The sequence below is a fragment of the Rhipicephalus sanguineus genome, chromosome 4 (assembly GCF_013339695.2).
Source record: "Rhipicephalus sanguineus isolate Rsan-2018 chromosome 4, BIME_Rsan_1.4, whole genome shotgun sequence".
Taxonomy (NCBI): Eukaryota; Metazoa; Arthropoda; class Arachnida; order Ixodida; family Ixodidae; genus Rhipicephalus; species Rhipicephalus sanguineus.
The window spans coordinates 59,028,893-59,049,018 of NC_051179.1; the positions used below are offsets into that span (position 1 = coordinate 59,028,893).

The 20,126-nt window shown below is 46.6% G+C and overlaps 1 protein-coding gene across 1 annotated transcript in view; it reads left to right on the forward strand.

Annotated features, from left to right (window-relative positions):
• Positions 1 to 797: 797 nt before the first annotated feature.
• Positions 798 to 20,126, forward strand: part of LOC119390054 (uncharacterized) — a 53,328-nt gene continuing 33,999 nt past the window's right edge. Inside the window, exons 1-5 of the mRNA XM_037657582.1 lie at positions 798 to 1,136; positions 8,936 to 9,001; positions 15,899 to 16,070; positions 16,591 to 16,652; positions 18,638 to 18,806. Coding sequence (XP_037513510.1) covers positions 8,974 to 9,001; positions 15,899 to 16,070; positions 16,591 to 16,652; positions 18,638 to 18,806 — 431 coding nt within the window. The 5' untranslated portion in view covers positions 798 to 1,136; positions 8,936 to 8,973. The remainder of the gene's footprint in view (positions 1,137 to 8,935; positions 9,002 to 15,898; positions 16,071 to 16,590; positions 16,653 to 18,637; positions 18,807 to 20,126) is intronic.

Sequence of the window (20,126 nt, forward strand, 5' to 3'; positions counted from 1 at the left end):
TACCAGTTGAAATGAAATCGCTCTTGTTCGCAGGTCTGCAACGATGCGAAAAAATAGGGAAATTATTGTGGAATTCAGCCATCTTGTCAAGTTCACCGTCTTTCTTCCCGGACACCACTTGTGAATGGGACGTTTGTCCGAACAAATTGAGTATTGTATAAAATTCTGCGTTCTGTGGAATCGTATTTAACGTTATTGAGAATGAAAATTCGTTGTTTCTTGTTGTTCTCTTTCTTCCATTCTTGTTTTTGACGTATTGACTGCTGTATCATCATACTTTTAACATTGTTTGTTTCTGTAGACAGTGTTTCTATTGTACTACCTTCCTTCTTTCCTTTGTCGCATTGTTTGTTTCTCGTGTCGCCATGTACCGCGTTGTTGTTCAAACTGTATGCATACACAGACAGGACACCATCACTACCATCCACCTCAAGCCCTTCTCCCGTTGTTATCTTGCTTACTGGTACGCAGGATTTGTAATAAAGTTGTAACAGCGAACTTGTAAAAGCTCTGATTAGCACACGAAGGCTGCTCCGGCCTGTCTTCCTGCGTACAAATGCCACCATTAGGAAATTGGTCTATACATGCACAATCCGTATGCATTACCAATAAGTGCGCAATTCGCACAGACAAACAGACACACGCGCGCGCGCGCGCTCGCACACACACAAGGAAAAGTTGAAGGTGAAAGTTTTAGAAAGAGCTGCCTCCCTCTCTCCTATCCCTTCCACATCCCGCCGCGGCGACGTGCCACACATCACCGACGAGGCTGTCTGACACACACTCACGTGCTCTGCTATTTCCTAACAAGAACTAGGAGAGTGAGGGCTGCGCCGGCGGCGGCGGCGGCGGCAAGATAGCGAACGTCAGTGTTGATTGCTGAATCGCGGTGCAGTGTGTGTCCCGTTGCAGTCAGTGAAATAGCAAACTGAGCTACTGCTGGTGCGTATTCGCCTATACTTCAGCGCTTCAGGATCAACGACACGATTACGTCACCTCATTTGTTTTTTTCGACGCCTCTGCACCTGTGGCTCTTTTTTTACGTACAGTAAGCGATCGGAACATCTGGTGCCCGTGCTACAGCTGTAGAAGGCTCAACGCTGAGTCCAGCGGTTCAACGCAGCTGCACAGCTAAGGTGAGCATATATTACACAGCCGGCGTGTTTCTCTTAGACATTGAACAACGTGGGTAAGCGGCAGTTATTGTTGTTTGCCTGTCGTTTATTTTGACGTGGAGGAGTGTACAGTAGCAATCTTTTTGAGAGAGAACACGGGATCGCGTGGCTTTCCGAGCTTCCAGTGGCGGTGGAATTCTCGCACGCCGGGCGCACTGCACATCCGGCGTGCGAGAATTCCACCTTCGCGCGCATTGCGTCAGACAGACAAGCGCGTGTCGTCTGCTGCGCGCGCACTGCAGTAAGAAAGCCGTGTACTTCAAAGCGGTAACAATGTTGGGCTTTCATTTACGTTTCACACGATGCACGAATAAACTTTGATGTAACTGCGTTCTCAAGATCAGTGACCTGTAGCTGGGCGCTCTTTCGGACGCACATTTTGTGTTCTAACATGACCTGGCGCCGGTACACACTGCAAAAGTTGTGAAAGGGCACATAGAAAATCGTATGATCGCTGTGCTTCTCTGGCCGGCGTGAACATTTGTGAAAATATATGGCATTATACATAAAATCAGCCATGGTGCAACACAGTCTTTAGGCGGCGACTGCGGACGTGCCCAGGAGCCGTTCGCGAAGACTTCGGGTGCATCATATATTTTTGTGCCAGCGCTGTACTCGTCACTGCCCTTAGAATGGCAGCAGTGTTTATTTTTTTATTTTTTGCAAAGGGGGACATGACAAAATACTAATACAACATCAAGTTTACTGATACTACTTCCTTAAACGTAAAATTTGCTTTGTGAAACGTGCACCAAGCAACAGCTCGAACGTTTGCGTTTATCTGCCTGTTCGTTGTACGACTACAAGAACACGGGAGAGGGAAGAATGCCAAAACTATAGGTGACACGCCAAGCAGAAGAAACACACCGCTTCAACTGAGAGCATGCAAATTTTAGTTGCCGTCACAATACGATCACCACCGAGGCCGAAGAACAGCTAGCAGACGACACACGAGAACTCCGGTGACGTGATGCGCGAGAGGGAAAGCAACCCTCCTCGCGCATGCGCGCATGTACTGCGTTCCGTCGCCTAACGGCGCTGGTAGTACAGAAAGCCACGCGCTCCTGTGTTCACTCTCAAAAAGACTGCGACTGTACAATGACCATCTGACGTGCCCAGGCGGACGCGACATAGCACTGGCACGGAAAGTGCTGTTTTTAACCGTGGTCGCTGTAGTAAACAAGCGAGCGCTTGTGGTATCTTGCCTAACTATTTATACGGTGTCTCGCGGCATTTTTATTTAATCGTATACTGTAGAATATAAAAATCTGCGCACTCTTCTCCCTTTCGAGGTGTTAATGTAGCGGTCTTTACTTATCATACGTATATATGTCGGCTGTTTTTCAAGCTCTAATTACGTCTCCAGTGACGCACTTAGTGAAGGTTACACGCATATACTTATATAGCTGGTCTAGACCATAAACGCGCTGCTGAAGCTTAGCGCTGTGTGTGTGCGTGTTCTCTGCGTCAATATTTCGTCTTGCGTCGTATGCGCTATACCAGTGACATTTAAATAAGGTTTTCATGATCTCATGTAAGACAACGAGTAGACGTCAAGTTGATGACACACCTTATTTTGATCCTTCGGTTAACCCGATTTACACGAATACGCGCCCGCTAATTGACACCTATGAAATGTACATAGTGATTCACTGGCTTGAGGACTCTTTAATTTTTTTACGCAAGAAGTCCGCAGGTTGGAAGGGGTTAGGAAAAAAGAAGAGCCCTGTTTGTACGTTACTCCGCGATGAAAAACTCACACAAGTAGTGCATCAGAAAGGTGTCGCAAACGGGACACGAAATATGCACTCGCTCTTTATCGCACCGAAGTATATCACTGCAGACTGCATTTTAGGCAAATGCCTATATTATTCCTTGCGCTCCTATCTCCCCACTTTGATATTATATAGGCATGAATTAGAAGTTAAGAAGGGCTTTTATATTGTGTTTATAGTGCCTATAAATGCCTATTTTTGGCGTGTGCCTAAATGCCTATAAGTGCCTATGAATGCCTGTTTGCGAAATTGGCGCCTATATGAGTATGAACGCTATTTAACCTCAAATTTCGCTTTCGAGTGCAGTTTGAGACCGTTATTGTTTTTACCGGGCAACATTGACTGTTCGGAAGTCTATGGGTTTCAACGTAGTCCTCTAGTGCAGCCAACTTTCGGAAAGCAACCGTCAGCAGCAGTGAACTGGAACGCGCCAGCCACCATATGCCGCCGCGCTGACATGGCGCGAGCGGTTGGCAAATGCGAAACCATGGATAGCCGCCAGGGGAAAGGAGAGGGAGGAGTTAAAGAAAGAAAAATGTGATGTGCTCGCGGCTTTTGTTTTGCTTGTAAATTACTTCTTAAGGTGTTCACTGACAGGGGAAAAATAGACCCTGCGCGATTAGACCCGGCCAGTACGAGGCATCCCTGCCTTCTGATCTTTTATAGCGGTCTGGCTATCTGCTCCTGTGCTGTCATTCTCAGCCATTCCGAAAAGAAAGAGCCCCAGTAGCGTCTTGATTCGACAGTGGACACTTGACTGAGTTGACTCACCATGCTACAGAATAACAGGAGCGACCGTATTCTGCGAACCGTTCGGGAAAAAAGGACAATTGCACGGCTACGTTCAACTGCTGGCGCTTCTGTGCCATCACAAACAATAACATTTCTTGCTTTCCTGTCGTATATACAGGTCGCGTACGTCTTTGTTTCCATTTTATTTGCATTTATGTTAAAATTTATTGCGCCTACATTTACGACGTTGGAGGCCTAAAACCTGCTTTGCCTGCCTATTTTTGGAGCCTAAAACGCGCTTTTTTAATGCCTAAAAATGCGGCCTCTATAAAGCCGCTGAACGACCGTAAGAATTCGAAGAAGTTCACGAAAGCTAAATGCTGACAGCAATATTTGTGCACTTTACACACCCTTAATGCTACATTTTAAGAGTACTAAGGATCCGTATTTTATTATGAACACTCTAATTAAGGGAGTGCCGCTACACGCATTGAAACCTCCTGGAACACTACCGGAGGGAAGGCCAGCGACATCTCGGACGACAGCGCGAGCTAGACCGCAAGCAAGTTCTTTTTTTTTTTTAACGAGGGGCTCTGAATGACATCTCCAAGACGTGCTGTGGGTGTGCTGTTGGGAGCAAGCGCGTCCTATTGTCCCGAAACTCGCTTGACAAGGCACCACCCATCAACCCTCTCTCTCCACCGACTCGTGACGTCACACTAGTTGTTTCCCCCCTGCCCAACACAACCTGTCCTGACACTCCCCGTCGTCTTTTCCCTTTTCGCCTCGCCGTCACCGAGTGGTCCGAGTTGCACGTGGCTCGCCTGTTTCTCCACTTCCTGTGAGCTTTTCAAAAATTTTCACTTACGCTCGTGGTTTTATTTGATTGAAAGAGGTACTACGTAACAGTAGGTTTGTGACAACGTTTTTAACGTGCGTGGTGAAGTGAAGCGCTAAGTGGAACTTTTCCCCGTGTGAGCCACAGGTGGCTGTGCCCTTCCAGCGACATGGGTCTCTGTTGCGATCCCGTTTGTAGTAGAAATTGCGACCTTGGGGCAAAGGTTCATGTGTTTTCATTCCCGATGGTTGGTAACAGCGAGGACAAGCGTCTGCCAAGTGCACATTCGAAGGTATGCAGACACACAAAAGTACTAAATATAATCAGGGAATGCGTATGTTCAGGTTTTGCCTCACGTAGGCAGTTACGAGGACTTCGTGCTTAGTCGATAGGATTGTATAGCTGGCTGAACAATGCGAATAGAAACGTCAATGAATGTCATTAACTGTGCGGAGAATCTGTTGAGATAACATTTTTTCTTTATTTCTCCGTGATTGTAAAACCACAGTGAGTCGTTCCGTAATGATTTTCAAGATATCAATCTACACTTACGACCTGAGAATTTTGAGGAAGGTACAGTGATGTCGCGAGATCAAGTCTGACCGCCTCATTGCGGCCGACGGTATTCTTCAGTTGTGGGCGCGCGTACATGAGTAGCCAGCAGGCGAAGTCGTGAAGTTACCAAGGAAGTGTTCCCGGCAAGAACACGGGACGAGCGGCAAGAGGCCGTCACTGTTTTCGGCAGAGATCACCGCAGCGAGCAAGCCCCCCCCCCCCCCCCCCCCCCCCCCCCCCCCGTGCTTACTCGCGACAGAAAAGGCGACGCGTTGACTGCTCTTACATCTCATCAGACTTTTGTTATATCTTGTAATTTATACCATTAACTATTGATCACCTTTTTTTGCGCATTACGTTAATATGATGTGCTTGCATTTTTTATTCGCTGTTATATTTATACTTTCATACCGACTGAACGGGCATACGTGGGAGGTTTTCGTGCTTGACTCGCAGGATAATTAATGTTCGTTAGAATAATACCTCGAACTTAGCAGTGCGTGTGTGTACCTTGTTTAGATGTAGAGCGCGTATAGGATCTCGTTGCACCACTTACAGCGAAAGCTGTTAATAGATCACAACAGCCCATTTTGGGGGCGTAGTTGTCCGTAACCGCTATCGCGCACAATGAGAAGAAAATATCCAGGATCAACCCAGGCCCCCTGCGTGGCAGTCCAGTATTCTACCACGCAGCCACTCCGTTGAAATTTCTTCGCAAAAGTGCACATAATGCCTTACAAATGTGTAGCGGGTACCTCGCTTTTCTGCAGAATGATGAACAATGGCATAGTAGGTACTTCCTCACTTCATTACTTACTTCGTAAAATTATTATTTATGGCGCAGTGGACTGCATTGTAGTTTTGCCCCAAGAGAGTTTACAAGGGGCTCTAGAAGGGCCACTCTTCCAGCTTTCGCTGTGACTGTGCTGCGTGTGTCGCGCGGGCCTGCCGCTTTTATTTTCTCGTCACCTGCGGTATCAGCCACAGTTTGAGCTACTGAGATGTGACATATAAGCTACTACTTTTGCCAAGCGCTTCATTTTAGTTGGTGTTCTATAACTAGCGTATTTGTAAAACTGAACATTAAATTCTTTAATGCGGCTGTAGCAGGTTCATTTGGCTAAATATAATTCTACTGTAATATTTAAAGTTCCTATTGTTAAAGCGCACTGTTTTATTTTAAAGGTTCATATTTTATTTTATTGTGATAACCACTGTTCCCAACTGTGCTAATAGGGAGTTTTAGCTTGTAACGTATACTTCTTTACGTTACCGTGTTACCGGATACCGGATGGAATCTGCGCATGCGCGAACCTTTACGGAACGTAAAGGTTTACGGGACGTAAACTACTCGCCGGATAGGCTTTACGTTTACGGCCGTATCTCGCAAATCCACCTTCGTTCGTAGCTACTCGTGATATCCGCTGCGCGGAGACTCCAGCCGCCGAGTCCAAATAAGCCGAAGTGCGAGCGCCACTTACGATCACCTTATTTCAGCCGGATTACAAACGTGAGAGACCTAAAGACGCTCACAGGCTGGATAGGTGGCGCCATCTAGCGGGGCCAAGGTGTACCAGGCGAGCACAAAATTGTTATTGCAGAAACATCGGGCATTCTACTCCGAATGTGATTGCCTTGCCGCGGCATTATTACGAATTAGTTGCCTTTTTAATCATTTTCTTCCCCTCAACAACACTAAGCGAAAACAAACGCGTCCATGATTGTGGTTGCGAGAAGCGTCACAAGATGTCAACACCATCGCCCGGTAACCTGGTATTGCTCAGCCCTTCGCTTATACCGGGATACTGCACACGCTAAAAACCTCTCTTATGATCTTGCCGCAGCGTAATTCAATATTATCTAAATTAAATGTAGTTTAAATGCTGTTATATCATCACCATTTTGTGGTTTGCGCAAACGTAAAGGTTTACGTACATACGTGAAGGTTTACGTTTGGGCAGCTAAAAAACTTTACTAAAACTCGAGTTCCGGTAAAACGGTAAACGTAATCCGGTAACAGTAACGTAAAGAAGTATACGTTACAAGCTAAAACTCCCTAATGTTAACCTATGTGTGCAAAAGATTCAGTGTAAATCATGAGTGCGTTTGAAATGTGTTCATTTCGTAGTCTTTTATTCAGTAAGTGCATTACGTGACTATTTATGGGCGTAAATATTTGAAAATCAGTAGTGTCGTGTACTCTAAGTAAAAATTTTTAATGCTAACTTTCGTCGATTTTTCTTCGCTCATTAATCTTCTTGGTTTGCGTTGCCTTCTACTGGTAGCCATAAAGGCATGTGTTCGTAGGAAGTGTTAGAATGTTAACAGAGTGCGTAACCGCCGTGGTGGCTTAGTGGTTATGGTGCTCGGCAGCTGACCCGAAGGAGGATAGTTCGATCCTTACCATGGTGGTCGCATTTCAATGGATAAGAAATGCTAATGTGTACTGCGCGTAGTCAGTGCACGTTAAAAAAATTTGCAGTGGCTTAGCTCGGCTATGCCAGGATATACGTAGCGTTAGCAAAGGTTCAGCTGATTATTCTGAGCTTTACAGATTGTCTAGGATTATTAGCCTTCTTCTGTTCATTCTTCGTACGCTGAACCGCTAATTGCCAGGCAACTACTTCGGGATCCGATGAGATAAGCTTCTCGGCTCTTCTGCGTCCTTGAGCAGCATTTGCGCTCTCCTTCTCCATGGCGTTACCCACCTGTAAACGCCAGTCAGAGGCGCTATCAAGCGGCTCCAGCGCAGTGTCAGATGGCGACTGCACAGCGAAGGCGAATAGCTGCGCGCGCGCCGGCGCCAGTGTATCCGCCGTGGCTACGACGTCACTCCTCTCGAATGCGCAGACCAGCAGCGGCGAGCCGCGCGCGGCGGTGGCGGAGAGCGCGTGAGATGCCGGCTCCGGTGAGCCAGCTGTGTGACATCACTGATCCTCGCGCATGTGCAGCAGGGCTCATGAGGATCCACGCGAAATCGGCTCCGGCTAGGCAAGTGTAGCTAACGCTACAAAACCCTAGGTGGTTGAAGTTATGCGGTGCCCTCCCTCCATTATGACGTCCCGAGTCGCTGTGCGACGTTAAACCCCATAAACCAACCAACCAACCGTTACAGAGTGTGTATAAGCAGGCTTCAACAGAATGATTGCAACCAGCTGCTAACAAAGTGCATAAAGACACGTTACTAGATAGTTGACAGAAGCCTTACGGACATTCTTTCTTTTGAAAGAATGTTACTATGGAGTCACATGGACAATACTGATAGAGTGTTACTATGAGGTCAACAGACAGCCAATGAACATGCTTCTATTCAAAGTTGAAAGCCAATTGCAGCCAGGGTGTTGACTGAAAGTTGATAAAGAAGTATACAGAGAGTTGGTATATAGACATTGTGTGTATGTGCGTGTGCGCGCGCGCGCCCGCGCGCGGGTGTGTGTGTGTGTGTGTGTGTGTGTGTGTGTGTGTGTGTGTGTGTGTGTGTGTGTGTGTGTGTGTGTGTGTGTGTGTGTTAGTTCAGTAAGCCAGGCCCGTAGGCAGGAATTGTTTTCGGGGGGGGGGGGGGGGGGGCACTTGTTGAAAATCTTATCTATTTGAGAAAAACACCTGTCTTCATTATTTAGTTTTGGTAAAAAACATACTTGACCAAAATTTCGAGAGGAGGGGGGGGGGGGCCTAGGCCCACCCACCCCTGGCTACGGGCCTGCAGTACGCTATATTCACACTGGTTTTGTGTAGTTAGGATGGTTTTCTATTTGTCTTCTCTTTCGATAAAGAAATCGGTGTTGACCTCGACCTTCATCTCCTCGTTAAAGAGGCTAATGAAACAAATGAGCTTTAACAATGCGAATCTACGTTTTCAGAATAACGGTACCTTGGAGACAATTGAGCGTCCCCCAACATGGATTCCAGGTACGGTTCGGTCTCAGGTAAGAATGCCAGAATGAAAGCGTCGAGCAACTCCGAGGACATGAGGCGTCCTTCCTTGCCTTCCCTGTGCCACATTAAGTCCATTGACGCAAGTGATCAGAGGCTTTCAAGTCACGCCGATAACGGTGAATTGCCGATACAATTCTGAGAGTTTTAGCTTATTTTTTACGGATTACCGGGTTGCTGGTGAAGGAGTAGGCAGGTTACACTGTCCGACAAACGAATTGACCGACCGATTACGTTATTTATTTATTTATTTATTTATTTATTTATTTATTTATTTATTTATTTATTTATTATACCCTCAAGGTACGGATGCGCATTGAAGTGGAGACGCCCAAAGGTAGATATATGATAATATATGACGCAAACTCGATTATATATGCACAAAATATAAATATTAATAAAATAAGTATAATCTTTTACGCAACACTGGACAGGAAAACGCGTGGAGGTTAATAATTAGAGAAAAGAAAAATAGTGAGTTGTGCCGAAAGTGTAAGAAAAGCATCTCATTCTTTACATGGTAAAAAAAAACGCCAGGCCTGCGCTGAAACCGCAGCACAGTCACAGCGAAAGCTGGAAGAGCGGCGTTTCTAGAGCCGATTGTAAGCTCTCTTGGGGCTACTAATACAAGTACCCACTACGTCATAAATACAAGCAAGGTACCCACTACGCCATAAATCACAATTTTTGTGATGTTGGGAAGCACCTACTAAGCCATTATTCGTCATTCTGCGGAGAAGCGAGGCACCAGCTACACGTCTGTAAGGCATTATGTGCACTTCGTTGACGCGACGACTGATGACGATGAAGAATTATGGCTCAGCCCTTGGTAATGGGTTGGAAGCTTTAAACGGCCCACCAGGTATGTAATTTGCATTGGGTGACGCCCGGTCGTTATTTCCCTCTCCCGTCATGCTGTATAACATACGTTGACGTGGGAGAGAAAGGGGGGGGGGGGGCAAAGAACTTTACTGATACCCAGAGGAAATGGATCATGCGCTTATGGGCTTCCTTGGCAACCAATACAAGTGCACTTGCGAGGAAACCACTACGCTATAAATCATTGTAATTTTTGAGAAGTAGGGAAGCAGGCACTGTGCCATTTTTCGTCATTCTACGGAGAGCCGTGGTACCTGCTAAACGCATGTAAGGCATTATGCGCTTTGTTGATGCTGTGCCTGATGACGATGAAGCATTATGGCAGAGCCCTATGTAATGGGTTGGAAGCATTCAACAACCTACTCGTTGCGCAATTCGCATTGTGTGACGCCTGGTTACAAAATTCGCGTTGTGCGATATGCTTGGTGCTTATTTTACTCTTCTACCACGCTATATTGCATTTGCTAATGTGGTTCCTTCCCGACATGAAGCCTGTATAGGACCTTTTTGCAAAGCAGTTTCAAGCACCGGCATGGCTCAGAGGTTGAATGCTGGGCTCCCACGCAGAGGGCCCAGGTTCGAACCTCGTTCCATCCTTTCTTATTTCGAGCGATAGTGGTTACGGACACCGGCGGCGGCGGCGGCGGACAACTACGGCGCCAAAAACGGCCGCTGAAATGATCTCATAACAGCTTTCGCTGTAAAAGAAAGCAAACACGATATGCAAGAAGGTAGCAATGGTAAACAACATGGCATTCATAATAAAAATATTATGACGTCTTGGTTGACGCGACGTTTATTAAGCTCAAGTCCTCGGAAGAGAATGGGCCGAGCGCGCACACACTCGATGATGATGACAATGACACACGGTGACGATGAGGACAGAGAGACAAACGGATTATGATGATTATGATAATGCACAGATGAGAAAGAAGCACATAACTAGTGCCCACACTAATTTCCCCCACGTGTAAGCGGACATCCTGGCCGCTGCAAGTCAAGGTGACGAGGAACGTCGCGTGAAGGGTGAACGGAATAACTATGCTTTTACGAGCGCAAAGTGATGAAGGCGAGACCAACACGTCGCCTTGGTCGATGTCGTTGGACGTAATGGTGACAATCTGTTCTTGGAGTGGCGGCAGTTCGGTGTCTTCCGCAGCGATCAGACGAAGTGGCTTCTGGGTGTCGTCGTCGAGCATGAAGTCGGTGTCAGTGAGGTGGACGACGCGTTCTCCACAACAAATAGCCGCGGAAGCAGATGACAGAAAATCCCACCCTAAAATTAGTTCGTGAGAGCAACGGGACAGGACAGCAAACTGGATATGATGACGGATACCGTCGATAAAAGCACGAGCAGTACAAAAAGCGGAAGGGTGAATGGTGTTCTCCTGGGCAGCGACCAGCGTGGGTCCATCGTAAGGCGTCATCACTTTGTTCAAACGTTGACACAAATCAGCACGTGTAACAGAAAATGTCGCACCCGTGTCCACCAAAGCACCGACATGCACTCCTTCCACTACCACAAAAACCATGTTGCACGGGCCTGATGGAGGAATTTCAGTCCTAATTTGGAATGCAGTTTGTCCTCCAAAAACTGCATCACCTAGTTTTCCGACTGATTATCGGTGGCGAATGAGGCAGGCCGAAGTGGAGAAGAGGAGCGGTGAAAGGGCGAGGGTGAGCGGCGTCGTGCGGATCGGCTGTTCCGTGGTGGATTCGACGCGGGAGGGGACGGAGACCGGTGCGGGGGCGACGAGTAACGCTGACCATAAGAGACCCCAGTGGAAAAATCTCGTTCACGCATGTCATAACCTCGACGCTCGTCTTGTTGGCGCTTTCGGCAGAAGCGAGATATGTGGCCGCGAAACCCGCAGTAGTAGCATACTGGGCGGGTCGAACGCCAGGGTGGTGAGTAGAAGGCGTTCGAAGCACCTGGAGATAGTGCGGTCAGGTGGGCAGGTGAAGGGTCAGGCGGCACCGAACGGAAGTTGACCGGGGGCGCGGCAGCAATCGACGAGTATGGTAGCGGTAACGTGTTTACGTCGCTGGGAGACGCGGCAGCAACTTGGGCGTAGGTTGGTATGGGCCGATAAGCAGGTGGCTGTACGTGCGCAGGGGAGGTCATGGATGTGAGTTCCTCCCGGATGATGTCGCGCAAGACCGGTCCAGAAGACTGCAGAACACGGTGAAGCAGGTGAGAAGCCCATCGACTGTAGTTCTTCCCGTATAATGTCTCTTATGAGGTCACGGAGATGTTTATGAGACGTAGGAGGGTGTTCGCCAATGTCTGGTTGCAGACGAACCGAGTCCAGGTCATCGAGGCGCTGACAAGTGGTGACGACGTCAGCTATGGTAGTTGGGTTCTGAGCAGCGAGGGCATTAAAGGCAACAGCCCCTATGCCCTTCAAAATGTGGCGTACTTTGTCCGATTCCGGCATGGACGAATTGACACGCCGGCATAGCGCAAGGACTTCCTCGATGTACGATGTGTACGACTCGCCGGGATGTTGTTGGCGAGTATCGAGGGTCCTCTTCGCGACGGCGGACCGAATGGCCGGTGTGCCAAAAACATGGCGGAGCTGCCGCTGGAAGGTCGCCCAGTCGGGTAAGTCAACGACGTGGTTGAAGTACCAAGTCTTCGCAACGCCGGTTAGGTAGAAAGGGACGTAACGCAGTTTGGCGGCCTCGTCCCATCGATTAGCGGCACTCACGCGGTCGTAGTCACCGAGCCAGTCCTCGACGTCTTCTCCACGAAGACCAGCCAAGAGCGGCGGGTCACGGTGGTGGCCATGTATGATAACAGGAGGCACGGCGTGCGGCGGAGGGGCAGAGATGGCATCAGCGCCGGCAGGCTCGTTCTGCGACATGCTGCCGGACAGTGGGGGCAAGCGGCGGCCTGAACGAAGCTCCAGGGGTAGAGCGCGGGCTGGGAGAGGACCGAGGACCGAAAATCCACCTCCACCACGTATGACGTCTTGGTTGACGCGACGTTTATTCAGCTCAAGTCCTCGGAAGAGAATGGGCCGAGCGCGCACACACTCGATGATGATGACAATGACACACGGTGACGATGAGGACAGAGAGACAAACGGATTATGATGATTATGATAATGCACAGATGAGAAAGAAGCACATAACTAGTGCCCACGATATATATGACATAACTAATGCGGCATAAGACATAGAAATGATAATATAAGGCATAACTTGACAAGTAAGATAGAGGAACAGGTATTGTACAGATCACTTTGTCGATCTTATTAACTATAAAGTTGATTGATTTACTGATTGAGTTAAGAAATAATGGGAACCGTGTTGTAAGCTTTTAGAACACATAATATCAAAATCAATGTATACATACCTCGAAGACAATAAGTTATTCCTTCCTAATCAGCATGGCTTCAGACAGAATCTCTCAACAACCACCCAACTCTTGCAAACAGTCGACGACTTTACTCGTGCTCTAAATGATAGAAGCCAGATCGATGCAATATGCCTAGACTTTTCGAAGGCCTTCGATAAAGTTCAGCACACTGAGTTAATGCAACAATTAGTATATCTTCGCATAAACAGCGTTGTACAGTGGATAGGCGCGTACCTGACAGGACGAACACAATACGTAGAAGTAAATGGCCACAAGTCTAATCCACTGCAAATCACTTCCGGAGTACCACAGGGCTCCGTCGTAGGACCAATACTTTTCCTAATCTATATAAATGATATTACACGTAACATTGATTCAAGTACAACTACGTGGCTTTTTGCAGATGATTGCTTAATTTATAAAGAAATAAAAAAATGCAAATGATCAGAAGGCACTAAACGACACCCTTGCAGTTGTCAGTAATTAGTGCACTACTTCTAAAATGGAAATAAATAAGACCAAAACTGTCGCGCTACGCATCACGAATAAGAGTAAAGACGTCCTCGTATACACTTATACTATAGGCTCTACCCCCCTCTCTACAGTTGACGCCATAAAGTATTTAGGCGTGACCATAACAGGTAATTTAAAATGGAGTAGCCATATAGAAAAAAATTTGCTCAGCAGCGGTAAAGAAACTGTGGTATTTACGACGCAAATTGAAGCTCGCTACGACCCCGGTTAAGCTAACAGCGTATCTCACGTATGTACGGCCAACTCTGGAATACGCAAATATCATATGGGGCCCCTCAGAAGTTGGGCTAATAAAAATGTTAGAAAGGGTACAGAGGAGAGCCGCTAGGTTCATACTTTCAAAATACGCCTCGAAAGAATCGGTAACAGAAATGGTACGATTTTTGGGACTTCCCACTCTAGCTGATCGTCGAAAACTGGCTAGACTGAAATTCCTTTTCCTACTGTCAAAAAATAAAATAAACATAGATATAGACCAATACTTAACGCAACGCAGAGTAAGAATTCTGAGAGGAATTAATGAACATACATATGAAGTACCCCAGCAACGCCTCAATATATATGCAAATTCATTTTTTCCAAAAACTATTCAGCATTGGAATTCACTGCCTTCATCATTGCTCCAATGTACCTCAGTGGAAAACTTCGAGGAAGGGCTCCAACAATATTTAGCGCAAACTGAGCTGAAAGATTGACATATGTTTGACTTTTCGATGTTAATTGTGTTATGCTCTAACTCTAGCTATATTAACTTTATTTAGGAGCTTGCTTAACAAATACACATCCGTATTGTATTGCACTGCATTTATTCTATCGTATTGCTTGAATTTTGTATTTGAAATGTCGTATTTGTTGTGCTTAAAATGTTTTGTATTGTATTGGTGATAGGAACTGTAACCCACCCCTGTAACGGCCTCAGGGCCAACAGTATGCTGAAATAAATAAAAAAATAAATAAAGATATAGGTTGATCGAATTAGCTGCATAAAAGGATGGATGAATATACTTATCAGCATCCTTTTAGAAATGACGTGCAACGCAGGTGGCGTCATCTGGAGGCTCTGACGATGACGTCATTCGGCGGTGCTGTTACAATGATCAACAGTTTTAGTTTATAAACTGCAGGAAGAGAGTGGCAGGAAACGACGGTTGAACGGCATGCAATTGCGATTTCAATATTCCCACTCAGCTGAGGTGTATTCAACACAGGTACACAGAGACACAGGCCTTAAAGTTGATATTTAACTGCTAAGCATTTTAAATATGGTGAATGAAAGGTAAATCTCAAGGGAGGGCACTTGCAGGGGGTGTCTCCTATAGCCTAAACACAAGGGGGGTCACGACCACCCTGACACCCCCCCCCCCCCCACCCGCCCTTGATTTACGCCAGTATTTTAAACGCTTGTTAAGTACATCACATTTCCGCATTTCTGGCAACCGGGTATTCTGTAAAAGACTATGTGTGTACCGACAAGACTAAACTGTGCAACACCGTGCACACAAGTCAAAGGGGCCATGACACCGAATTTTCGGTCATAATCTGTGTTATGTGGTTTAATCCTTGTGCGAATTCACAAACAAGATGGCGAAATTTTAGCACATTTCGTCGAGCACTGAATTTATAACTGAATATTTCTACAAACACGCGAGCGGCCTGAGAGTCGGGCCACACTGGCGCACTTCCGAGCCGTAACGTAACAAGCTGCTTGCTTTGCGAGCGTCTGCATTCCTGTCAATTCCAGCGAGCGATTTTGTTTCGTGGCCAGCTGCGCATTCAATCGAGCTATCTCACCTCTCTTCAGCTTGGCATTGAAATTGAACCATTTGCAACGACTGAAACTTTGGCAGAAGACGACGGCTTCGCCCCCTACAGCACACGGTGTCGCGCACGTCATGGCAAAATGGAGGGCAGGGGCAGTGGGCGGGGTTTATAGCCGGCGACTTCGAGGGCTCATTTTGCACCGAAATATTCTCTTAAAGTCCATTTTTCACATATGCACAGGCACAATAGACCCTCTGCTTGTATTTTTCGCTGAAAACCACAAATTGTTGGGTGACCCTGTCATGGATGGCCCTTTTAAGTGAATCCAGTATGTCGAATATCGGTTTTCCAGTTGTCAAGTTCGAGGGATACGAATGTGATGCCTGCGGCCGTGGAGGCATTGAGGGTACACTTTGGAAGTGTGAACTGTGCTTCAACTACGATCTCTGCGATCACTGCTACAAAGGAGGCAAGCACTACTATGACCACCCGTTTCTGCTGCTCAAGAAGACCGGCGATACTGTGTAAGTGTTCCTCAAATCATGTATATATTGCAACGTCTTCCTCGATCCGGTAGTTTGATGGGTGCTCATATGATGAAGCGTACGAACACACGTATGACGAACGATGTGTTAATTATCAACGGTTCGGCCGGTCAACGTTGGAAATGCATCGTTCTTCGTCCGATTCAGTTTATATATATATATATATATATATATATATATATATATATATATATATAATATATATATATATATATATATATATATATATATATATATATATATATATTGTGTGTGTGTGTGTGTGTGTGTGTTGAAATAAAAACATTTGCTAGTAAAGTCACACATGGAAATTCTGCTGGCGAATCCTTATGTCAGGACACCAAATCAAAGATTCATTTAGTGCTCTTGAGTCTTAACTACGATGTAGTGGAGCCCGTAACGTGCACAACAGTGAATGCATACGAGTGACTAACAATGGGGGCCGTGGCGACTCCTCCACAAACTGCGGACTTCTAAAGAGTGATTAACCACATTTCAGAGAAAGGGTTCCGCCGAGGAAGAAATCTGGCAGGGTGCCATCCAGCCCCATCAGGGAAGGAGGTAAGTGTGTGTGCACTGAAAAACACACTCGCAAAACAAGCACGCCGATATGGCATTAAAAGGGTACTGGCACCAATTTTCGAAGATGAGTCTGCTGTGTCATAGGAACCTCCTGTTTACAGCGACCACATTGAGCAAGTGTGAAGCTCAGTGATAAGGTATTTCATTTTGATAAGGAAGTCAACTTTCGCCTGACGCACCTACTGACATCGACACTAGCGTGACGTCAGGCTACAGTGTCAATTCTGGTCAGTTGACGCACCAGTATGGCTAGTTGTAATGACGTTGGATGCCAAAACATACAGTATGGCCGCTTGCAGTTGCGCATTACCAAAAAACATTCAAAATGGCCGCTTGCGCGTCACCAATGGAGCCACGCAGCGGAGCGGCCGTGGAAACATCACGATATCTTGTGTGAGCACGTAACGAGAAGCTCATACTGCGTCGTAACGCCAAGGCACAGTAGGAACCGAAACGAGCTTTTAAAAACATGTTGTGTAATTAATTTCTCAGGGTGCATTCACGCTTACCAATGAATTTTCTAGGTTCTTGAGGACTTGGTCTTTCATTTAACGCAATATATATATATATATATATATATATATATATATATATATAGCCACCGCCCACTATATATAGCAATATAGTGGGCGGTGGTTTCTTGGCCCGTTGCCAGCCAGTTGTAACAAGCGCGGGCCAAGTTGTAGCAAGCGCGGGCCAAGAAACCACCTTTAACTTATCGGCCTACCGCTTCAACGGAGACGGTGAGTCGCGGCCGCAGCTGATTTCGTTCGCTCAAACCACGGCTGAGGGCAGCATACTCGCGGCGCGCGCGCTCGCTAGTCACGTGGTTTTTTTTGTATTTCGCGGGCTTTCTTTGCAGCTTGGAAAAAATGGTATACGTGAGACTTTCTTTATCGCAAATAATGCAATTGGGGTTTCTGAAGACGCTCTCGAAGTTTGAAAGCAGCATTTCTCGCCTAAAGTCAATATTTAGCAATTTAGTTAAATCGCCCTAATTAACAAGTTAGTTAATTACAAAAACAAAAAATTGTCTGTAGTGCGCAAGGTGGCTGTCAGCAATTTGCAGCTGATTTCACTCGCCTGCCTCTAATATGGTATTTTTTAAGCCTTGGCTAAAGATAGCTGGGACACCCTGTATATTGTACCCGTTTAACAGAGGAGTCGGATGCAACAAGCTTCCGATTTCCTTATTTCAACAGCCAAGAGAAGGGAGGAGTGGGGTGAGGGGGGAGGCATTATAACACGATCGTACGAGTGTTTCCTTATTATCGTAGTACTTTTATGAGAATAACGCTTAAGCCACTGAGCTGCCTGAGCTACAGGCGTCATCTGTTTACATCGACGTCGCTGAAAGAGGCGATCTGGAGTATGCAGTAAGTGCATCAGGAGCTTCTATACGCGCAAGAGATTAGCATTCAGTGTTTTTTTGCTCGCCTGTGTATCTATGCCAGGGGTCTCAATCTCACCTCAGCTAGTGGGCCGCAATCACGATATTTAGGCCCGCAAGCGCCGTGACAGTCAAGGAGGTTGGACTCGGGGAGGGGTTGAACAAAATGTCCCATAACGCTGCCATTTGAAAGAACGCATTTCCGTTTCTGAAGGGGATTTGGCATCAGGATTCCAGCAACATATCGATAGCCATCTCAAGAATAACTCAAATGTGGACGCCGATTCTGAATTACAGAGATCTTGTTCCACGGTTGTGCTTCTACACATGGCGGCCGCATGGAGTGCCTCAAGGAAAAAAAAAAGTGCTTGAGGCCAGTTCCGTCTCTGCGGCTTACCCGAACAAAACGCTCTTAATCGCAATAGGCGAATAAATAATGCGAGCCCTGTTTAGCGAAGTCAAACACCTTATTCTTTGTGATAACGCGGGCGGTGTGTTTGATGCCCCTGATCTGTGCTACAAAGCTAAGTCTTTTAAATTGGCTAACTGCGCGTCCTTCCTGGGCGCTTTTCAGACTCCACATTCTACGGAATCACCTGTGATGCTTGCGGCCAGAGAGGTATCTCGGGTGTTCGTTGGAAGTGTGACGAGTGCATCGACTACGACCTGTGCTCGCATTGCTACATGAACAGCGAGCACGCCGCCCACCCCTTTATGCGCTTTGACAGGCCTCGCGACAAGGGGTAAGCAGTATACACCGGTGCTAGCCGTAATCTAACAATGTAACTGCGGCTGCAGTTTACAGGCCCTTTGTCCTGGCGACCAAGACAATCTGCCAGCAAACTTTCACACTTATTATTGGCATAGCAGCAGAAGGACCTTGCTTTAGTTTAGCGCAAACCGAAGACCTGTCTGATATACATCTGACGCCTCATGTCTTGAGAGCATGTCCGTCTTTCTCTATTTAATTGCACGGAGCCAGTAGCTTGGAAATATTTGTTTGGTTGCTTTTCAGCGCTGTAAGGCTATAGGAAGAGACATAAATCATCAACAAAAGACTGCATGACAAAAAAAAAGCTCACCCTTATATATTTGCTTAAAGGGACACTAAAGGCAGATATTAAGTCGACGTCGATTGTTGAAATAGCGTTCCGGAAACCTCGTAGTGCTTGTTTCGTGCCAAGGAAATGCTTATTTTGAAAGAAAATCACGTTTAAGTGGTCCGCACGGTGTTAGCGCACTTCAAATCACCCGCCTTCTGGCGTAGCAGTTGCCGTGCCCAGCGCTGCCCGCCTCTACTGCCCGGCCGCCGACGCTACGGTTTCTTGCGCAACAAACAGCGGCCATCAACCTTGCCAAGACGCAGCCACGGACCACTCCGAAACTGTATAGTTCACTGTAACGGAGCTTAGCTTGGCCAGAAGCATCAGTAGAGTGTCAGCAGTGCGAAAATAGCGAGAGCCAGGCACACGCTGCAGTACGCGATACCTAAACTGCTACTGAGAGGCGGAGCTCGGCGAAAATGGAACTTTTGAACCATTCGCGCCGTTCCCCAAGAGGTTCTTTCTTCCATGCATCAAACAGAAACGAACAAGCAGCATTTTATTACGTCTTGTGATGCCCGGAAGGTTCTTTAATGGGAACTAGTTTGATTGCCAGTGGTTAATTGTACTCGGGACTCTTGATGTCATCGGGATCATTTCCAAAATATTCCACTCGTTGCGCATGTCGTGTCCTACATTTACCTTAATTTCTCGATTACTAGAGTACTGCTGTTCATAATATTGACGTTTTAGACGTTCTCATACATTGACCTTTCACTCTGACATAAATTGTTATTTGCCTTTAGTGTCCCTTTAAGACGATTCGAAGGCGAAAGCCATCATATATTTCTTAATATGCACTGATGGGCTAGTTGGTGAGCCATGATATTTGTTGAAGCAACGCACAAAAGGACAAATTCACGCACATATAAACTGACACAAACAAATGTTTGTGTCATTTTATGTGTGCGTGAATTTGACCTTTTGTGCGCTGCTTCAACAAATATCATATATTTCTTA